This window comes from Lethenteron reissneri, chromosome 34, assembly GCF_015708825.2.
Source record: "Lethenteron reissneri isolate LAM-NWPU_2019-01 chromosome 34, ASM1570882v1, whole genome shotgun sequence".
Taxonomy (NCBI): domain Eukaryota; kingdom Metazoa; phylum Chordata; class Hyperoartia; order Petromyzontiformes; family Petromyzontidae; genus Lethenteron; species Lethenteron reissneri.
Window position 1 is genome coordinate 10,903,349 of NC_083812.1, and position 20,508 is coordinate 10,923,856.

Genomic DNA, 20,508 nt, shown 5'->3' on the forward strand with positions numbered 1-20,508 from the left:
AGACTGGGAGTAAAGGATACTGCATACCTAAAGACAAACATGTCTGAGAGGATGAGTCAATGGTCTGCAATAGTGGGTGCATGAACCCACTCCAGTAACACCACCTCCTGGCCACCCCTCAGCCGTGCGGAGTATAGAGTTAAGTCTGTATGATCCGTTAACTCTTGCCGACAAAGCAGTACTTATAACCCAATGCCCAGCAATAATAATTTTCTTAACCAGTCCAGAGAGCGGAATGATCCTCACCATGTCGTCAATCTCCTCCTCTTTGCTGTAGCGAGCATAGTCTTTCCTGAGCGTGCGCATGAGGATCATGGACACCAGCCCCACCAGGAAAATCACCATCATGAACGAGTTGAAGATGGAAAACCAGTGAATCTGTGAAAGGACAAGGGGCACAAGCGAAGGGGGGGGGGGGGGGGGGTGAGCAACGGGTTAAGATGACGTATTAAACTGGAAAGATCTTGTAGCTCATTAAAGGTGGTTTCTGTGAATCACAAGCCTTGACCGCACGGGATAGTGTCTTTGCAATTAAGATTGCTAGAGCTGACAATAGCAAGGGAAAATTAATTGACAATTTAAAAGACTGAAATTACAGATGGAGAGTAATATGCAGCAGCATTCGAAATACCACAAGAATCAATAACAATACAATGCTACACCCATTACATAACGTATAGAATTCAATTATACGTGAAGCGTTCATAAAGGCATTACAAAATGGAAATAGAATTAACAGTTTGGAACCAAAGTGCACAAATCCCTTTACAATCATCACACGCTTAATAGCGCTTCGCTGCGGGACACGCGTTTTTCAAGCAAACAGTTCACGATGTGCACACTGAAGATGGCGTTACGTGAAGTGTGCGACACAGCATTTGCATGCACACGGTCTCTCACACCGCGCGCGAGCATGGGAGGCGATTTCGGACACGGCCACGAGCCAAAGATTAGTGCTACAACCTACGTACGGGCTTCCTTGTGAAGAAACTGGCACGGTTAAAATCCTCAAAGGATACGATGCGGAATGGCTCACCTCCACTGCTAAATACATCAGTAATGATAAGTCAGGGGGTGCAGCGGTGGGCACGGTGGTTAGTATTCTGCAATATGAATGTGATCCTCCTGAGTTTGATTCCTGGCCAGAGTTAACATCACCGGGGAATCGATGTTTTCTAAACTTGTTCTGGGTAAACTCCTTTCACAAATCATAAAGTGACGAATTACGTATTTTTTTGTTACGTCATAATTTAGCATCAGTCCGAAACAAATATTTTTAATAGATCGTCCGGAATTTTGTATCGAGAACTGATATCTTTGGAATGTTTTAGATTGATCCAAAATCAGGAACACACCTACTACCTACTATGTATTCTACCCCCCTACCCACTCGCCTACCAATCCACTTTATACTCGGAGTGGAATGGTTCACCCTCCAGTGACTTGTTTTGATTCAGGGTCGTTATTCAATCAGGAATGGATACCATTTTTTTACTGAATTGGAGTGTCTCTTGCCAATGCAGAAGTGATATGAACCCCAACATATACAATACTAACCAACAGCAACAAAAGCAAAATCTTACACAAGTGGTTCAATGCACGAAGGGCACTGCTGGTTACATTTTTCCAGCCAAGCCCCAGACACCTATTGGACATTTAATGACCGATGGTTGCATTGGGCAGTGCAGTAATCAGGACGAGCGCACGTGGCGGTATGCTGTGCACGTCGCGAGTCTCTGCATCGATTTGCTTTCTAATTGTCCCAAGGCGATTCATATAAATCAGGCATGCCTATTTTAAGTTTCGTCTCTTTATTGTGTAATCGGTGAGTGATGTATGTTAGCTCCCAGGGTTATTAGTTTTGTCGCAAGTATCGACAGCCGAAGTGACCCACTGCCTACAATTTCACACCGTTAGGTTTGGCCGAGCGTTAAAAACCACCATATCCATTGCCTCGCTTGACTCATTATAGCCGAGGTGAATTGAGAAGATTCAAGAAATCCATATAACATTATTAGAAGATAATATCTTGACGGCAATAAAACTCAAGCTCTGGTACGACGACGGGAGTCTGTAAAAGGCTCTCACTCCGTTACCTTACAGAGCTCGAGCGGTAATGAACTACGACGTTTAAATCTTGCCTGCTCTATTAAATTGGAAGATTGTCACAGTTGGAGAAAGCACACATTTGTTTTACACCACATTAGATGAGGTGCTGCTCAATCTACCACTGCACTGTGCATGCTGTGTTAACCCCACCAAACAACAAAATAAAAAGGTCAAACTCAAGTGCAAGTTCTCAGGGGGATAAATACAAATCTGCTACTTTGCATGTTACTAAATTGGGTCTTTGTGCCGTTTGAAAAAAGTCGTTTGAAGGCTTTTATAAACCGCAAGTGTACAAGTTGCACTGTCAACATTTTTAATGAAGGCCATGCAGGCTGGTTCTAGGAAGAGTAAGGCCATCTGTATAATTATTTATCCTTACCATCTGCAGCTGCAGTCAAATTCAGATTTAAATAAAAATTAAGGTTAGGCATGGAAATCTAAAACTCACCATAGGGCGATGGCCATTTTCCGCTTCAATGTTCCATTAAAGGCAGTGTTAACAACAATGGTGCCGACATCTGCATGTGCACTACCACTGTAGGTTCTACACCTCGATGTAGCATTCAATATTCTGAACATTTTCATATAAAGCAGCACATATGTAAAGGAAATACATAGTTGTGATGTTTTCATGAATGAAGTCCGAATTAAAATGAAGCAATTTTTATTTGGCATATGGAAGATTGTACAACGTGCGTAATTGTCATAGGGGCACTGAAATAATGGAATAAAAGCTCAAACGTTTAAAATAGAAGGATAATTTAACGCTCAGGCTTAAACTGAACATGGTTAAGGAAATAATAAAATTACTTTATTATACTAGTAACATAATAGTATGGGTAAGGTAGCAAATACAACCTAATGTGATATTTAATGTTAAGACAAGTGGGCTTGATCAGGACACGCGTCGTTCGAATGCAAGCGAATCGATGGACAAGAAGTGACAGGATGGCAGCCCAAGGATATAATGCACCCAAGATGGCCACTATGAGGATGGAGTGATGACCGCTTTAAATAGGCATCAGCACAGGGGAGTTCAAGGCCACCAGGCATGGTTCTGGCCACACACCACTCTCGTGCCATGCCGGTCTTCTTAAGTGCCCACTAACAGTACTCACCCCAACAGTCTGTATGGCGAGGGGAAGGATCTGTCTTTGTGTGTACATGTTTGCGTGCATACATGTGAAATTATGCTACGAGTTCAGTTCATGTGCAGGAGTGATGTAGATTGAGCCATTGTCGGACCGTAAGTGATGGCGATTGGATAAGAGGTCATCTTCCAGCATTGATTGCGGTGGTGATGAAAGGACCACGTTGATTTTATTAGATTTGTCTAATTTACAATCGAACTTGAAGTTATACAACGTTAAATTGTGACTGCACTTTAAAATGCTGTACAAATACGTGAAACATGCATATCTTATTAGCAATGCTGTGGAGTCAGGATAGGATAAAAAGTGTTCATAAATGCACCTCAATAGATTCAGTAAACATGCGACTCTGCAGATCTACCTTCACCATGTCCCTTCAATGGATCCTCCTTCCGTGACCCCAAGAGAGGACTATTTCATGTTTTGTATGGAATGATTTGTCACATCTCCATCATCCAAGGTTAACATGTCCATTAGCCTACTGAAGCTAATTAGAACATTTAATCTGGCAGGTTGGCACTGTGATAAGAGTGCTTGAATCTCAATCATAAGGTTGCAATGTTCAAATCCAACTCAAGGATAAACAACAAAACAACCCTGAAGGGTAAAACAATTACAGAAGCGCAATGCCCTGATAAAGTAGCATTCATAAAACAATCCTCGTTTTGCATGAATATTATTTACATATCTTAAGAGTTTTAGAAGCCGTATATAATTGTAATAATTGGGCTCCAATAGTTAATGTATACAGGACGGCCCATAGTGAAGTCAGTTTGTAGTATAAATATGCATTAACCTTATGCTTAATGAATGTGGTACTCTGCTAGATTTGGGTTTGTTTTTACTGACAGAGTGCACCTCCGATGATATTAAAATGAGAAACGGGAAATGATCAGAGAAAACAAATCTTTCAGCAATACATAGCTGTGTGTTCCTTGACAACATTGGGAGAGCGTACGGATAAAGTTAATGTATTCAACCATTTGTAATTAAGGGTTTCTAAACCCCTGCAGTGCCTACATTAAGCAATATTTTTTAAGTGTTCAGTATTTCTAACATTTAATACGTGAATGATGCATTGGATGGACGATGATATAAGCCGACACGATTACCAAGCTCAAAAAGTGTATCCATGCTCAAATGGGCCCAGGATGGTGCTCATGTATGTTGGAAGCACTGAACAATTGGTGCGAAATGATACGTTCCTATGTTGAGGACAAGTATTCCCATTGAGCAACCACTGCTGAATTTTGATATAAAGCTTTTGTGACTGCAGGGATTAATATTCTTGGTTATTTCGGTAAAGTCATCTGGAAGGGAAATAATAAAATACAAATATAAAACAATAAAAATTATCACGACGTTTCGACTGCAACACAAGCAATCATCAATCATCATCAGGTCTGATCAATCATCATCAGGTGTGATGATTGCTTGTGTTGCAGTCGAAACGTCGTGAGAATTTTTATTGTTTAATATTCGGATTATTTAATTATTTCCCTTCTACATGACTTTACCGAAAGAACCAAGAATATGAACCACTGCTGACTTCACACAAAGTGGTACCTATTTTATCCACGCAATGACGAGCTGAGTGTTCTAAACCAAGGAGACACCCAACTGGATATTTCAATCTTCATTGCTTGAAGAAACATTTTGCCATGCAAATATGTATTCATATTCTTGGATCTTTCGGTAAAGTCACATAGAAGGGACAATAAAATGTTTAATTTTTTAAATGTTTTTATTTCCCTTATACGTGACTTTACCGAAAGATCCAAAAATATGAATCCCTGCAGTCACGAAAGCTTTAAATCGAAAATCAAATATGTATTGTTATAAAAAACAATTAAAAACACCGATACTGCATTCCTCTCTGAAAGTATAACGAGCTACAAATAATGATAGTGCCATATACAAACACTGCTGATCCCTAAAAGGCATCTCACAGCCAAGTCTCAAAACGGAGATTAAGGGCAATGATTATAGACCGCTCCCAAAAAATAACAGTGGATGGTGTCCACATGAGCCCATAATGAAGTGCCTCCTGGTTAGGGCCGACACTTATTTCAGAACATTGAGCTGGAACAAATGGGAGCCAACTAAGGTGAAAGAGCTTAATATTTATGGTTGAAATCAGGTCATCAGAATTAATATCATTACAAAATTTGTTCAACATCTCAACTACATTTGCTTTTGTACTGGATGTGTTATTTTTATTTATTTCCAGCTGAGGAACTGTTAAATATGTATTTATAGATCGAATCAGGTAACACTGAATACAGCCTTGGGGGAAATTTGCATCGTTACAATGCAGGTGCTGAAGCCGACGTGATAATACAAAAAAAATCACCCCCACGGACAGCTTACGGAGTGCCATTTTGTGGTCAAGTCGAGAATGGATTTTGATGAGATACTGTAAGCAATTGTCTGTCATCTCTTTCGAGTTGAATCCCAATGAGACGTGATGCACCACACTGTCTACAGGGGATTACCGTGATGAATGACAACTTCACTCGGCCTTGACGCTGATGGCAACTGGGATTTAATTGGCGTAAATGTTATTTATTATACACGTAATAGCAAGGACTATTAGCATGAAATTATTTTGTCATTAAAATTGGAAAGGGCACTCTTATGAAATGTTATTTATTTCAAGTAATAAAAAGGTTACCCTGTTCAAATGCGCATTAGGGTCACACTCATCTTCACCGGCAGACGTGATGGAGATAGCGGTGGAAATTACACATGTCTATGGCAGAGGACAGTCTCTCTTACGGTACTATTGATTTCTAGCCAAATGGTACTAATTTTATGGCTCAAATATAAATTATCAAGTCAACTCACTTGACCAGGATGTGAACTCATAACCTTGTGATTATGGACGACGTATTCGAACCACAGCACTACTCATTTGATTAATTCATCCACAATTCAAGAGGATTATTTAAAACCTTCTCGGAAGGCAACGCCAGCATACATTAAATGACAGGTCTGACTTCCAGCTCGCTCACTTGCTCGCTCCATCTCATCCTAGAAAGTGTCCGTTATAAAGTACTGCAAAGCATTTTTAAATCTGTATGATTAATCGTGTGTCAATGCAAATGTGTTGAATATGCAAGAGTGCAGAACAGGAGTTGTATTAAGGGGTCAGCAGGTATTATCACAAGTATGTACAAGCCTAAGGGCATCCACACTGTGATAAGGGCTCTACGGAAGCAAAGCCAATAAACATGTTTTATTTTTTTTTATTATTTCCATTCTACGTGACTTTACCGAAAGAACCAAGAAGATGAATCCCTGCAGTCACGAAAGCTTTAAATCAAAAGGCACACCAGTTTTCCCCTCTGGCAGCTAAGAGTTGCAGAGTCAAAACTGTGATTTTACTGCCGGATCTGTTAATTAAGGGAAAATATTAATTATACATAAATATACAGGGGTGCGGTGGTCCAGTTGTAGCACACTACACGATGAACCCAGAAATGTCAGTTCAATGAATGGCCAGAACTCTGAAGATGTGTGAATTTTGACTTGTCATACCCCAACTGTGTTCAGCATTTACCACATTAAATCACAAACACTGTATTATAACAAAAACATACATTTCACAAGCAATAATTTTAGGAAACAGCCCTTCTAATAGTCAAAATGGTGCAGAGATTAACTTATTTTTGAAGATGATACTTAAAGCACAGTGGGATTTCCAACAAATAAATCTAACTAGTCTGAATAGTGGCCATTCAAAGTGTTAGCCTACTATACATGTTATTATGTTCATAAGGCACTGTTAACTTGGCAGGATTAACGTGGTACGTTTTGATGTATGCTTGTGCACCATTGCCAAGACTACCCCTGAGATATCTTCGCATGAAACCTAATTGTAATGCTTTGCATAGAGCTCATCTTAGTTGACACAAAGCCAAGTAACAAGGCAAAGTCTACAAGAAGCATTATAGTAGCTATGATGGTTAAGATTAATGTGGATTGTCCAAGCTGTGTAAATTATGCAGTGAAAGCCTTGTGTGAGAATCGACCAAGGATATATATTTTAAAAACTCTTCACTCAATGTGCACTTTGCAATCTGAAATAAAACACTCTAATAAGCTATAAAGCAAAGGCACAAACCATGAAAAGAGGATCTTGGTCTCTATGGGCCAAGGTCGGGTCATTAAACAAAAGTACTGTGGCATATTTCCATTATGTTGCGTGCAAAATATATTGTCATCAATGTATACTACTTAAAACTACCAAAGACATGTGAGCCTCCAGTAGGTCAATGACATTCACAAACATGGAGAGGATTTAACCGCTGTGTCCTGTCGGTCTCTAACCACCGCACCATGGAAGCAAAGGCAAGGAGTGCTTGCATCGCGTAATGCTTGGCATTCGTCTCAGCATATGCGCACATGTTTTCCAGCCGATAGGAATTCTTGTTGTCCGATGGGAATGCCACCTCCTTCCCAGCAAACTTCAGATTTAACACGTAGGCTTTCGTGACCAATATTATTCATAATCAACGTTTTTGGGTTTAGATCGCGTTATTTATAAATGTGTCGTAACCCTCCACCACCCGACACTGCCAATCGGTAAAAAAGTGTCACGTTGACAAAAGACAAATAGTTCACTGCTTTAGCCCATCGGTTCTGGCGAATTGCCCGATGATGCTGGATGCAATTACCAGTGAAACGTCGCACTCAAATTATAAATATTGTGGTTTCACGCTTCAACACACCGGTGGGCTAAAGCAGTGAACTATCTGTCTTTTGTCAACGTGACACTTTTTTACTGATTGGCCGTGTCGGGTGGTGGAGGGTTACCACACATTTATAAATAACGCGATCTAAACCCAAAAACGTTGATTATGAATAATATTGGTCGCGAAAGCCTACGTTTTAAACTGGGTAAATGTTTTGCAAGTGCTACATAATGAAGATGACCAATGTAATAAAAAAAAATACTCACTGTAGTAGTTGTATACCAGTCCTATATTGCACTCATGATTCCTAATAACAATTTACCATAATGCAGTTGCCAGTGTTTCTTTCGTAGCCAGGGCACATTTTCAACATTGTGAGATTGGTGAACAAGAATAATAATAATGATGCTGTGCGCGCGCGCACACACACATCCTCTAGGCCTGCACAGCCTTGTGGGTTTTGAACATGGTGCCGTGTAAATTCAGTAGCTGACACCTCCTGTGCCTGTGTTCTTAGAAAGCCGTACCCGATGTTGGAAGAAGGAAGGGTCCAGGTACTTATCAAATCGACTCTCAAATTTCACTTCAGATTTCTTCCATTTCACCTGGAAAATAAACACATGGTAAATGCACTTTTAGCAAGGGTATAACACACCAATGTAATTCAAATAGCATATAAAATGTTAAATGAAAAAATAACAGAACTCTAGTTATCTGTGGTCTGGTTATCTGGGGATTCAGATATCCGTGGTTGGTGGAACATGGATCGCTCTTACAGTTATCTTGGCAACTGCTCATTTGTAGTTACCCCATCGAACAGGAGTTATAGACGTGAGAACTCCAGTTACCCAGGGGGAAGGGCGATGATAAGTCAGATATTGCCAAACTTGCCATACCTGAAAATCTGGTTTAGCATTGTGTGGAACCTCAGGATTAAAACGAAGGAATTCAACAATGACTCTGTTACCTGACACCACGTACCGAACATCACGTGCATCACCGTTTTCCCAAAACACAGGAATAAAAACAGTGAGCGCAGAGTGAGCCCAATAGACCGAGAGCATCCTTACGGAGTAAGATAGCGGGATCTTGGTGTTGGGCACCAGCTTGACCTTGGACTCGCTCGTCAAGTTCACATCCACTATCTTGTTGTCTTTGTAGCCAATTTCCAGCTTCTTGTACGTCCACAAGTACTGGCTCTCCGCGTTCTCGTCCGCCTCGCCGACGATGCCTGCACGCACAGGAGACGACGGGGGGGGGGGGGGGGCGGCACAGTCACTCCCTGTGCAACCTGGCTGCCTACAAAGCCATCGCAAATCGCCCATTCACCAGAGGTCGCAATCGGGTACCCGTACCCTACCCGATACCCGGCTACCCGTACCCGGCCGGGTACGGGTAGCCGTTTGCGACCCTGGTGCGGCCGGGTACGGGTACGGGTAGGCCGTGAGTCACTGGTGAGTAACCGTTTGTCACTCATTTCGGGTAGGGTACGGGTAGGATACGGCTACCTGTACCCGGCCGGGTACGGGTATCGGGTACCCATTTGCGACCCTGGTGCGGCCAGGTACGGGTAAGGAATCAAAACCCGTTTGTGACCTCTGCCATTCACGTTCCTGGCCAAGGGTTAAATAGGTGGAACGAACGGAGGAGACTCTCACCATTTGGTGGTTTTAAATGTAAAATGTCAGCAACACGGGCTTTTGGTCAGTTTTTTTTACTAAAATGTCTTTGATTTCTAATATGTCTACAGGGAACACAATGAAACGGTGAGATAGATGCAAGAAAAGGCCAGCAGGCTTAGTCAAGAAGTCTTCGTGTACATATCCATTTATAGTAATGAACGTTGTCATGCATGTTGAACTTCTTTCGCACCATACATAGCCAACCGTGCTAATCGGAAGTGTCAGTATCTATCCTACAGTGGTTCACAACTACCATGAGCATCGTGCTAAAATCAATTATATCTGCCAAACAGTGCTTGCATTTCTTCATTTATAGGCAATTAAAAAGTAACAAAAATATACAAATGAATGTGCACATTTAAACCATTGAGTTAGATTAAAGTTGTACAATTAATCAAATAATTGAACGGAAAATTCCACTGGTTGAATGTCTTACACAAACGCCATACATCCACTTACCCCAGATAGGAAGATCATCGATGTACATTTGGTACCAGTAGTGATTCTTCACAGCGTACACAAAGGATTTATGTTTCTCCTTGTCCAGTTCAATGTTGCAGTAGGTCGTTTGAAAAACATCCTCTGGAAGCAAAGGAAAGATAATGAAACATTTTATATATACAAACCTTAAAGTAGAAAATTTCATAATTCTCCACCAGCTATTAGATTAAGCGATGACAGGCAAGCAATATAAAGGATGTCATTACTGCATTATTATGCATACCACAATATCCATTGTTACACTGATGCAGTCCATCCCTAAAGAAGTACATGTACAGTAAACCCTTGCTAAGCGCGAGTTTTGAATTCGCGAGTATTCCATATTCGCGAGTTACAAAATGTTAAATGTATAACAATTCCCTATTCGCCAGACTACAGTATGCGCGAGAGTGCGTAGTGCCAGACCACCGACACGGGGGAGGTGCGTGCGGAATTTTACATTTGAAGCTATCTGCGGAGATTAGGCCACGCTCCCTCCCTCAGCTGCCCGCGTAGTCCTCGGTCTCGCGGCAATCCCGCTCCGAAACCGCCTCTCTTGTGCCTTTTTACTTTATACAGCAAAACCTCGATATTTTGGTATTTTAGCATTCGTAATTGGGGATAATTCGACACGGCTGCGCTTTCGGCATGTATACAGTATTAGTAATTCGCCATTAGCCGAATTGCCGTACCGACTGATCCAATTTCGACACCGCGTGCCACGATTAAAACGACGACTCTCCAGTGTTGCCGCTTGTTCGAAGTGGAGAGACCAAGTACTACTAAGGCACTTGCAAATGGCAACATCATCCCTCGCACTTTCCTGTTTTTCGCCAGCCAGCCCAGGCCTCCCGGCATACTGGAACTGGCTTCTCATTATTGCTGGGGACGTCGAAACGAATCCAGGCCCGTTTTTCCCTTGTGGCGGCTGCGGCAAGAACGTCGATGCAAATTCTATCCAATGCAACGGTTGTAAAGCTTGGTACCACAAACGCTGCACTACTTTAGCCCACATCCCCAGTTCAAATTCCAGCTGCTTCTGCAAATATTAGTCATCATCCACTCCAACAACTCCACCTTGCACAACCACACTAGCACCACCACTTCATCCATCGCAACCACCGTGACAACCACAACAAAAACGACCTAAAATACTTCAACTAAACATCAATGGCATCAACAACAAATCTCTTGAACTCAGCACCTTCTTACAACAAAACTCCATTAATATAGCCGCCATTCAAGAAAACTAAATTTAAACCCACTTCTCGCCCGCCGAACTTTCAAAATTAAACTCTCCCCCGTCGAGACCGACCAACAGCTGGTGGCGGTTTAGCTTTCCTCATCTATAACATTCAATTTGAATAAATTAAAATCCCAATGCCTCCTTCTGATATCACCACATAAGTCTTAAGCGTCCGTATCCAATCCCATCTCGGCCCACTACTCACTATAATCAACGTCTACATCCCACCGACCAGTTCTTGCCCTCACAACCATCAGTTTAATATAAATCGACTTTTACCAAACAACGACTCAATTGTTATTGGAGATTTCAACGCCAAAAACAAACTTTTGCACTCTTCCCTTTCAGATGCACGTGGCGACCTCATTGTCTATATCTTGAACGGCTCCCCCTATGGGGTACTCAATGAAAATAATCAAACCAGAGTTGTCATCTGGCCCTTCATCCTCACCAGATATCTCAATAGCGTCAGGAAACCTCCTTTCATCAATCGACTGGCAAGTCTTTACGGCCCTTGGATCTGACCACCTACCTATTGTGTTGACCCTCAATGGCGCCATGCCTTCACAAACTCTAAAAAACCACTTGTATTACAACTTTTAAAAAGCCAACTGGCCACTTTATACACGAAAAGCATTATTCGCCGACAACATCAACCATATCCACATATCGGCACAACTGTGAAAAGATTTTCAGAAACATCGCGACTACCACCAAGCACACCATCCCGGCGGGTTGCTACAAGCAACACCTTCCCTGCCTCCCTAAAGAAGCCTCAACGCTAATAAACCAACAAAACACTATTAGTTTCGTTCATTACACAAATGCCAGCCTTCAATATTGAAATCACAAAGCTAATCAATCAAGCTAAAATAGAACACTGGCACGAGTTTGCTGAATCTTTTGACCACCGCCAAAACTCATCAAAACTTTGGAAGACCAAAGCCTTAGACGGACACTCCAAACCACCACCCAATTGTGCAATCACTTTCAACAACAAATCCGTCAAACAACAATAACATCGCCAACAACGTCAAACTTTTTTCATCAGTCATCCCACACTCTTCCAATAAATCCACCCGTCAAAAAATCCATCAAATCAATTTAGCCATGAAGAGGTGAAACTAGTAGTGATAGGTTTTTACCCTTTCAACTGGTAAAAAAACGGACACCTTTATACAAGGCATCATGTTTGCAATAACCACAACACAAGCAGTCAAAATGCAAACAAAAAGAAACAACTATGATGATAATGATATGCACTGTCCTTGAAGTTGATTAGTCCACACTCGAGACAGCATTTCTTAGAGCCTAGTCTCCATTGGTGTTGGACTAGATGACGCCAAAAGGCGTACAACTCAAAGACAGCGCACTATCAGAGTATTGAGAGCTCGGGGTAAACATTTACACTATGAGACCTCCTTTACCAGTGGCAAAATATAGTAGTAGGTTTTTACCCTTTCAACTGGTGAAACTAGCCATCAAAAAAGCCAAAAATTATTCCGCAATGGGCCCCGATGGCATAGCTATGCCCCACCTCAAACACCTCGGCCCCCTTGGCATAAAGTTTCTCGCCTCCACCATTAACGCCTCACTCCAGTGTAACCTCATTCCGGCCATCTGGAAATCATCGACAATCATCCCACTTCCAAAACCCGACAAAGACCTAAATCAAGCAACATCCTACAGGCCGATTCTCCTACTTTGCCCATCAATCAAAATTTTAGAGGCCCTCATCCTTCCAATCATCACCACCAACTTACCTCCATCATTTGACCAACATGGCTTTCGCCCTGCACACTCAACAGCTCTTCTCAACCTAACCACCCAAATTGCAAACAGTTTCAATGAGAAAAAGCCCCCATCCTGCACTAACGTCGCTTCCCTTGACCTTAAAAATGCTTTCGACACCGTTAACCACCTCACACTCATCGACATCATCCAGGGTTCTACGCTACCATCAAGTCTTGTTTGCTGGCTTACAAATTACTGAAGGGGCCGCCAATCACGCACTCTCTTTCGTGATATTCAATCCTCATGAAACATTCATGCAGGAGTACCACAAGGTTCCATAATATCCCCAGTGCTGTTCAACGCCTACCTCCACGATCTACAAACTCCTCCAAAAGGAACACAGGTATGCCGACGACACCACAATTTACACTTCTAATCAAAATAAACCCAAAATGGAAAACTCCAACTCCTATCTAAATCGGCTCAGCACTTTCCTAGCCAATAGATCGCTTCAATTCTCAACATCCAAATCAAGTCACCCTTTTCACACCTGATCCTCATCAAGCCAACTTACATCCCAATATCATAATAAACAACCAAGGCCTCCCGCTAGCAAAAAAACCCCAAAATTCTAGGTGTAACCTTTGACACCATGTTCAGCTTCGCTCAACATGGCAAAAACGTCCATGCAAAAGCTAACAAAGGAAAAAACATCTTACGAGCTTTAGCCGGCACATCTTGGAGTCAACAAAAGGAGACTTTACTCCTAACCTACAAAGCCATTTGACGTCCGATCATCAATTATGCCAGCCCCATTAAGTGTCCAAACCTCTCCTCTACAGGTTACCAAAAGCTCCAAACTGCCCAAAACCAAGAACTTCGCCTAACCACAGGATACCACCTCATGGCGCCCATTGACCATCTCCACCAAGAAACCAAAGTTCTTCCGATTCAAGAACACTACAAGCTTCTCACTGATCAATATCTGGCTTCATGCCACTCGACAACGCATCCTTGCACAAAGCTACTCAAAGCCCCTGCACCTGCTAAGAAAATGAAATCCACCTTGCTTTCCTTCAGCTCTGCCAACGCGCAATCTACTTTAAACACTCTTCCACCAAATCGCACCACCAAATAAATTTTGAACCATTTGCACACCGCTGCCACCATGCACTGCCTGAAAGGCCTACAAGCCCAATGTCGTGCTCGGGAGTTGGCCCCCACCCATAGCAGACAACGAAAAATCCCTGACCCGGGCATCTCGCACAAAACTCGCTCAACTCCGTTCAGGTTACTGCTCCATGCTAGCCGATTACCAAAATCGAATCGACCCAAACGCCCCAAACTGCTGCCCTTTGAGCCAAGCAACGCCAGAAGATGTCTCCCATTTTCTCAGTTGCCCAAAACGTGGACCAAAAATTAAATCGATTGATCTCTGGCTTAACCCTTCCGAAGTGGCGACACACGCCACCTATAAACGGAAAGTGCGAGGAACACAACTAAAACAACAACTCAGTCGAGTGGCGGCACGCATGGTGAGCGTGAGTGCAGACCTGTTGCTTTGGACTTTACCTTGTTAATGCACTGTGCAAGTAATAGAAAGGGACTGAAGTATAAATCCCTTAGTCTGCGAGACAAATCCAAAGTTTTGGATAGAATTGATGCAGGTGTGTGTCAATGCATATGGTGTGTGAAGAGTTTGACGTAAAATCAAGCACCGTTCACGACATCAAGAATGGCCAGAAGATTAGGAAGCATGCCTTGGAGTTTAAGTGCATACTAAATGATGACGTCACCCTGCTGCTGCTCTATTTAAGAGCGGGAGCAAGAGAAGAGCCTCACCATTCTGGAAAATTGCCTGATGAAGCTGGATGTAATTACCAGCAAAACGTCTTACTCACATTTTAAAATAATTCACTCTTCAACACACCGGTGGTCTAAAGAAGTGAATTATTTTGTCCTTTGTAAACGGACACATTTTTTACTCTTTGGCCGTGTCGGGTGGTGGAGAGTTACAACACATTTATAAATAACGCGATCTAACCCAAAAACCTTTATTATGAATAATATTGGTCGCGAAAGCCTACGTGTTAAACAAAGTGCATTAAGCCCCCCCCCCCACAATCTCTGTCACTGACCACATGGAACCTACCACATCCTCCTTCACCTCCAGTGCTAGTTACTGATGGTAAGTAGAACTTTTTTTGGAAACCAAATTTGGGGCAGGAGGCACTGGGGAGTAACATTGTACATAATTCAGAATATTGGATCATTCGGCAAGGCCAATCCTATATGTGTCGAATTAACAAGGGTTTACTGTACGTACATACGGTTGGACTCATTTATACATTTTGGTAGAAACGTGTCGACTGTGAGGTCCATTAAAAAGACCACCGCGAATGCAATCAGGGAAAGTGTTGCTGCAAGTGCTCCCCAGAGTGATAAAATAACTGTGCGTTATCAAACACCTGCATCTCCCGATGAGTCATCCCCTCCTGGATTCCTCAGCACCATCAAATCATCATCAGCAAAATGTCATTAAAAAACATGTAGTTCTTCTTAATTAATTTATTGTAGTCATTGTTTTAAAATATTTACCATTTCCCCGCTATGTTCACTCGTACCAGGAACATACCCACATTTTCCCATTGAAACAAGGTTTCTGCATTCGCGAATTCTGCATTCGCGAGCGTTTTCAAGAACGTAGCCCTTGCGGATCGAGAGGGTTTTCTGTATAGTGGTTATTGTCTACATCACCCATTGAAAAGAGGTGATAATACACCTGGATTACAATTACTCAATGTCAAGTCAAAGTAACTCCTTGCTCAAATTTACATGTGGTGGCACCCAGCTCCAAGAGCAGCCCGAGGTCGATGTGTCAGGGGCCAGTCCCATACGCAAAACAACCACTAGAATTCCCATAGTGATACTCAATTTATCGACTTTGGATGGTCGGGTGGGTCAACACCCAACCAAGAGTTGAATCTGCCATCATTCCATCGCCACAGTGCTGTGGGACAACACTAAATCATGACCCCTCTCAATAATGTGCTTCCCATATTGAGCAATGCCTGGTGATAAATGCAATCCCAAGGCAATAATATTTCAGAAGTGAAGAGCAATATCATAAACAACTGAACGCAGTGGTGGTCATACCAGAGCTGCCGGTATGATGCATATTGGATACTATATTGTCCGTAATGAATTAAATGCGTGCATGCTTCTCTTAGCAAGCAGCAGGGAATTACAAATGGAGATAACCTGTGAGTTATTCTTTAACATCCTTCTCTGTTCACTTTCCAAATACATTACAATTGTGCTATCGGCAGTGTCAAATGAAAAACTTATATCCAGAGCTATTACGGAATGCAGTACAACATCACACCACGTTGGAGTGGCCTCTGAAATACTTCTGAAGCATCTTCAATTGTCTTTTGTCCACACTCGGTAGTGCATCTTGCACATGCCCCCACTGCTCTGAGCCACCCAGCAGGCTATAGGGTAGACCTTTTATCGGTCATATTAGTAGTCGCCAGTACGCAATCTACTCACATGGTAGCCGTGTTTTAAAGTACCTTTGTCAACATTAACCCATGCTTTCCATGATTACACGTGGTGGCAACTGGGGTAAGACAGCATAAGGTTAAAACACAAACACACACCAGGCGCTCCATTTCAGCCTGAGTAGTCTGCTCTAGAAAGTATCAGCGAGTACCTATAAAGGCTGGCAAAGGTACATGAAGAGGTAGACAAAACCATGTACACCCAGTTGGCTTTGTCTCCCCTGTGCTGATGTACACCACTCCACTGCACAACAGCTACCCATCTCAGGGAGAGCAGAAATAAGTGAAGCACAAGACATGTTCACATATGCACATGTGCCACTCAGTGGAAAAGGTAAGATAAAAAAAATTAGGATGTTAAAATGTTCAGCAATGCAAACCGTTATTAAAAGACAGCTGCCAAACAAGCATCATCACCTTCGGACACGAGAATTCACTTTTAAAATTGCTCACCTGATACGCGGTGATTTTAAACATTGCATCAAACTAAAAGGAGATACTTTCTGAGACAGATTCGCTGACTGTGCAGAGCCAATCCACAACGTTTTCACCTGGGGTTATACTTGTACAGTAATAGCCCATTCCTGAAATGTGCGACGAATGTTGAAACCATGTAAATCAAAGCAATTTACAGGGGAGGCGGAGGTGACGGGTACGATAAAGGATGGACGCTGTCAGCGATGTAAGTATGGACTGATGCGTTGCAAATCAGGTCGTGGTGTTAATAAAGTGACAATGTATTTGGGAATTAGTGTACCTAGATTTTCTTTATAAGAAAGAGCACTTGCCCAAATCCCGCAATTGCAAAAACCTACACGACACCATGTGGAGTTCAAATGTCACTCCACAGAAACTGCACTCATGACCATCCAGAACCACCTGACCAAACTCGCCCAAAGCACGTCTCTCCTCAGTCCTCATTCTCCTCGACCTTTCCCCGGCTTTTGACAATGTCGATGATCCCACTCTTCTCTCTACTCTCTCTAATCTGGGCATTTCCGGCACCACTTTATCCTGGCTCCAGTTATACATCTCTTCACGCTCATCTTCGGTCTCCTTCAATCACTCCTGTACCCCTCCTTCACCCGTCACAGCAGGTGTTCCCCAAGGCTCTGTCCTGAGCCCCCCCCCCCTTCTCTTCTCTCTCTACATCTCCCATCTCGAAAAACACTTATCTTCTCCTTTAACGTCTCCCACCACTTCTTCGCCGACGACATCCAAATATTCTTCTCTTTCTCTACTTTCACTCCGCACCTCTCTTCTCGCATTTCAGCCTGCCGAACGGCTCTCCAGTCTTGGATGTCACTTCACTTCCTTGCTATCAACCGCTCTAAAATCCAGGTTTTCTTTTTCCCCGCTGCTCTTTCCGCTCCACCCACCCCCAACCTTCCCACCCTTCTCACCCCTGTCCCCTCCTCTGCCCACAACCTTGGTGTCCTCTTTCTCCTCCTCTTCCCTCGCCTCTCACATCTCCGCCATCACCCGCACATGTCGTTTCCACCTTGTCAGTGTTAGCAAATTACACACTCTCCTCACTCAGTCCACCGCCAAAGTACTAATACTCACTAATCTTCCCTCGGGTTAGACTACTGTAACTCTCTCCTACTCGGTCTCCCAGCAAATGCATTAATTCCACTACAACAGAACCAAAATGCATCTGCACGTTTCATTGACAACCTACCACACTGCTGCTGCCCCTCCGCCCTTCTTATAGAAATGCACTGGCTCCTCATCTACTACCGGTATCTATTCAAGCTCCTTGAACTGGTATTTAAATCTCTGCATGGCCTTGCTCCATCTTACCTCGCTCCCCTCGTCTCGTTTTATGTCCCCTCCCGCCAGCTCCGCTCTCAATCTCTCATACTCCTAATTGTTCCCCCCTCTCCTTGTGCATAATCCCGTTTCAACTCCTTTTCCCTACTTGCCCCCTTGCACTGGAACAAACTTCCCCTCCACATTAAGAGAGCACGCTCCCCCCGTCTAGTTTCCACTCCTCCCTCAAGACCCACATCTCTTTTCCCTGGCCCATCCCTTCCCTGCATTCAGAAGGCACCTCTGTAATTACAGTACCCACTAACCGCCCTCCCTATACCCCATCCATTTTCACCATATCACTTTTAGTTACCCTAATTGTACCACTCATAACCATTGTAAAAATCCTTGGAAAAGCACTATATAAATATAAGATAACTGCACTTTGAATGTAGTCAATTTATGCAAACAGAATAAAAGCCAGGCTTACTTTCATGAGTCTGGGGATGACTTATGAATTTGAGATTGGGAAAATATGTACCAATACAATCAATGTATCGTGCTAGATCAAACTTGTCGAATGAGTTTTGTATACAATTGATTTTACTGTACTTGGTCAGGACACTTGGTGATGCATAATCTATTTTTCAAGGAAGCCCCAGATGCCTTTAGTTCCATCAAAAATCCAAGAGTATTTGTGCTCAAATTAGCATAAAGCAATCGTGCATGCTCATCTCCATCAGCAGATGAGACAGTAGTAGGTTTCACTTCTTTCGCACCATATGTAGCCAACCGTGCTAATCCGAGATGCAGGAATGTGCCCTCACACCTTGTTATGCAAGAGACCAATCTCTCCATAGGTAAACAACTAACATTTCCCAGAGGTATTCATTTTCTTCACCCCATAGGGATGTTGGGTTGAGTGGATTTGAATTTCAGACCTTCCAAATGAGTTTGGTCTAACAAAGAGTAAAAAAAATCAGTGGCTGCAGATAAATTATTATTTCGAGATTAACACACAACAGTCCGCTCTTGAGAATATCACCAAGTCTTTACGGCCCACTTCACAGGAGCAGGCACGCGCAGGGTAGCAACGCTTTGTGGGAATTATCTGCTGTGGCAATCCAAACCATGGATTTATTAAGTGTATCAGTGGCAGGCATGCTGCTTACAAGGCTACTACAACAACTTACATTTACTTTCTACCCTGCGCATATGCAGGTGAAAATTTAATTTCTACTATTAGGCTCAAGGCTATCAGAGGGGATGAGGAAAAGCCAATGCTTATTTTAATAGATAGGCACTTTTGGATGGTCTACAAATTTGCTTAGGAAAACATGTCTCTTGAAGCGAGGCATATTTCATCGAGTTCAATAAAAATATATATGTAGTACTGAGAATGTGGCCAGAAAGATGTGTTTGTTAGTCTATATTTTACTTTTATGGTTCTGTATCAACAAAATAGCTTTTTCTTTATTCCCAACTTGGACTCATTTCATGTGATGTTTGAATACTTGCCAGCAACTTTACTTTACACAAATAATTCCCAAAATAAAACTGCCAAATCACTCTTTATTGCCGATTTGGCCGTTCATCCAACAAAGTTGTCAGGAAAGCCATTTAACAAAGCACATGAATATGGGCCAGAGTGTGTAACGTTTTTGCAGTGTGTTAGAAAAGATGGCTAACATCTTACTGTGCTCTCTGCAAGCAGGGTGGGTGGACCATGCATCTATCATCATGCATTGGGCCGTGCAGAAAGTCAATTTATTTATATATGGGTTCTCTCAAGGTACTCTGATAAAGTAATCAGGCGGGTCAAAATTAAAACTGTTTTCTTATTCATCATCATTCGCTATGGTCAATACACTGCTGGATTGAGGCCTCCCCAAGCCATGAATATTGCTCACAATCCTGTGGCGTAGTAATCCACCTGAGCACCTGCACACGAGCAGGTATAATCGCTCCATCTCCTCGCTGTACGTTCACGTGGCCGAGTACCTCAAGCAAATGTGCAACGTATGTAGCAAACCGATAAGCACAGTTAGCTACGTACGATGGGAAAAAAATCCAACATAATATTAAGAACTTTCA

The 20,508-nt window shown here is 42.6% G+C and overlaps 1 protein-coding gene across 1 annotated transcript in view; it reads right to left on the minus strand.

Annotated features, from left to right (window-relative positions):
• TM9SF3 (transmembrane 9 superfamily member 3) overlaps nt 1-20,508 on the minus strand; it is a 66,478-nt gene that overhangs the window by 37,604 nt on the left and 8,366 nt on the right. Inside the window, 4 exon segments of the mRNA XM_061565262.1 lie at nt 247-378; nt 8,485-8,562; nt 9,028-9,188; nt 10,099-10,221. Of these exon segments, the coding sequence (XP_061421246.1) occupies nt 247-378; nt 8,485-8,562; nt 9,028-9,188; nt 10,099-10,221 (494 nt within the window).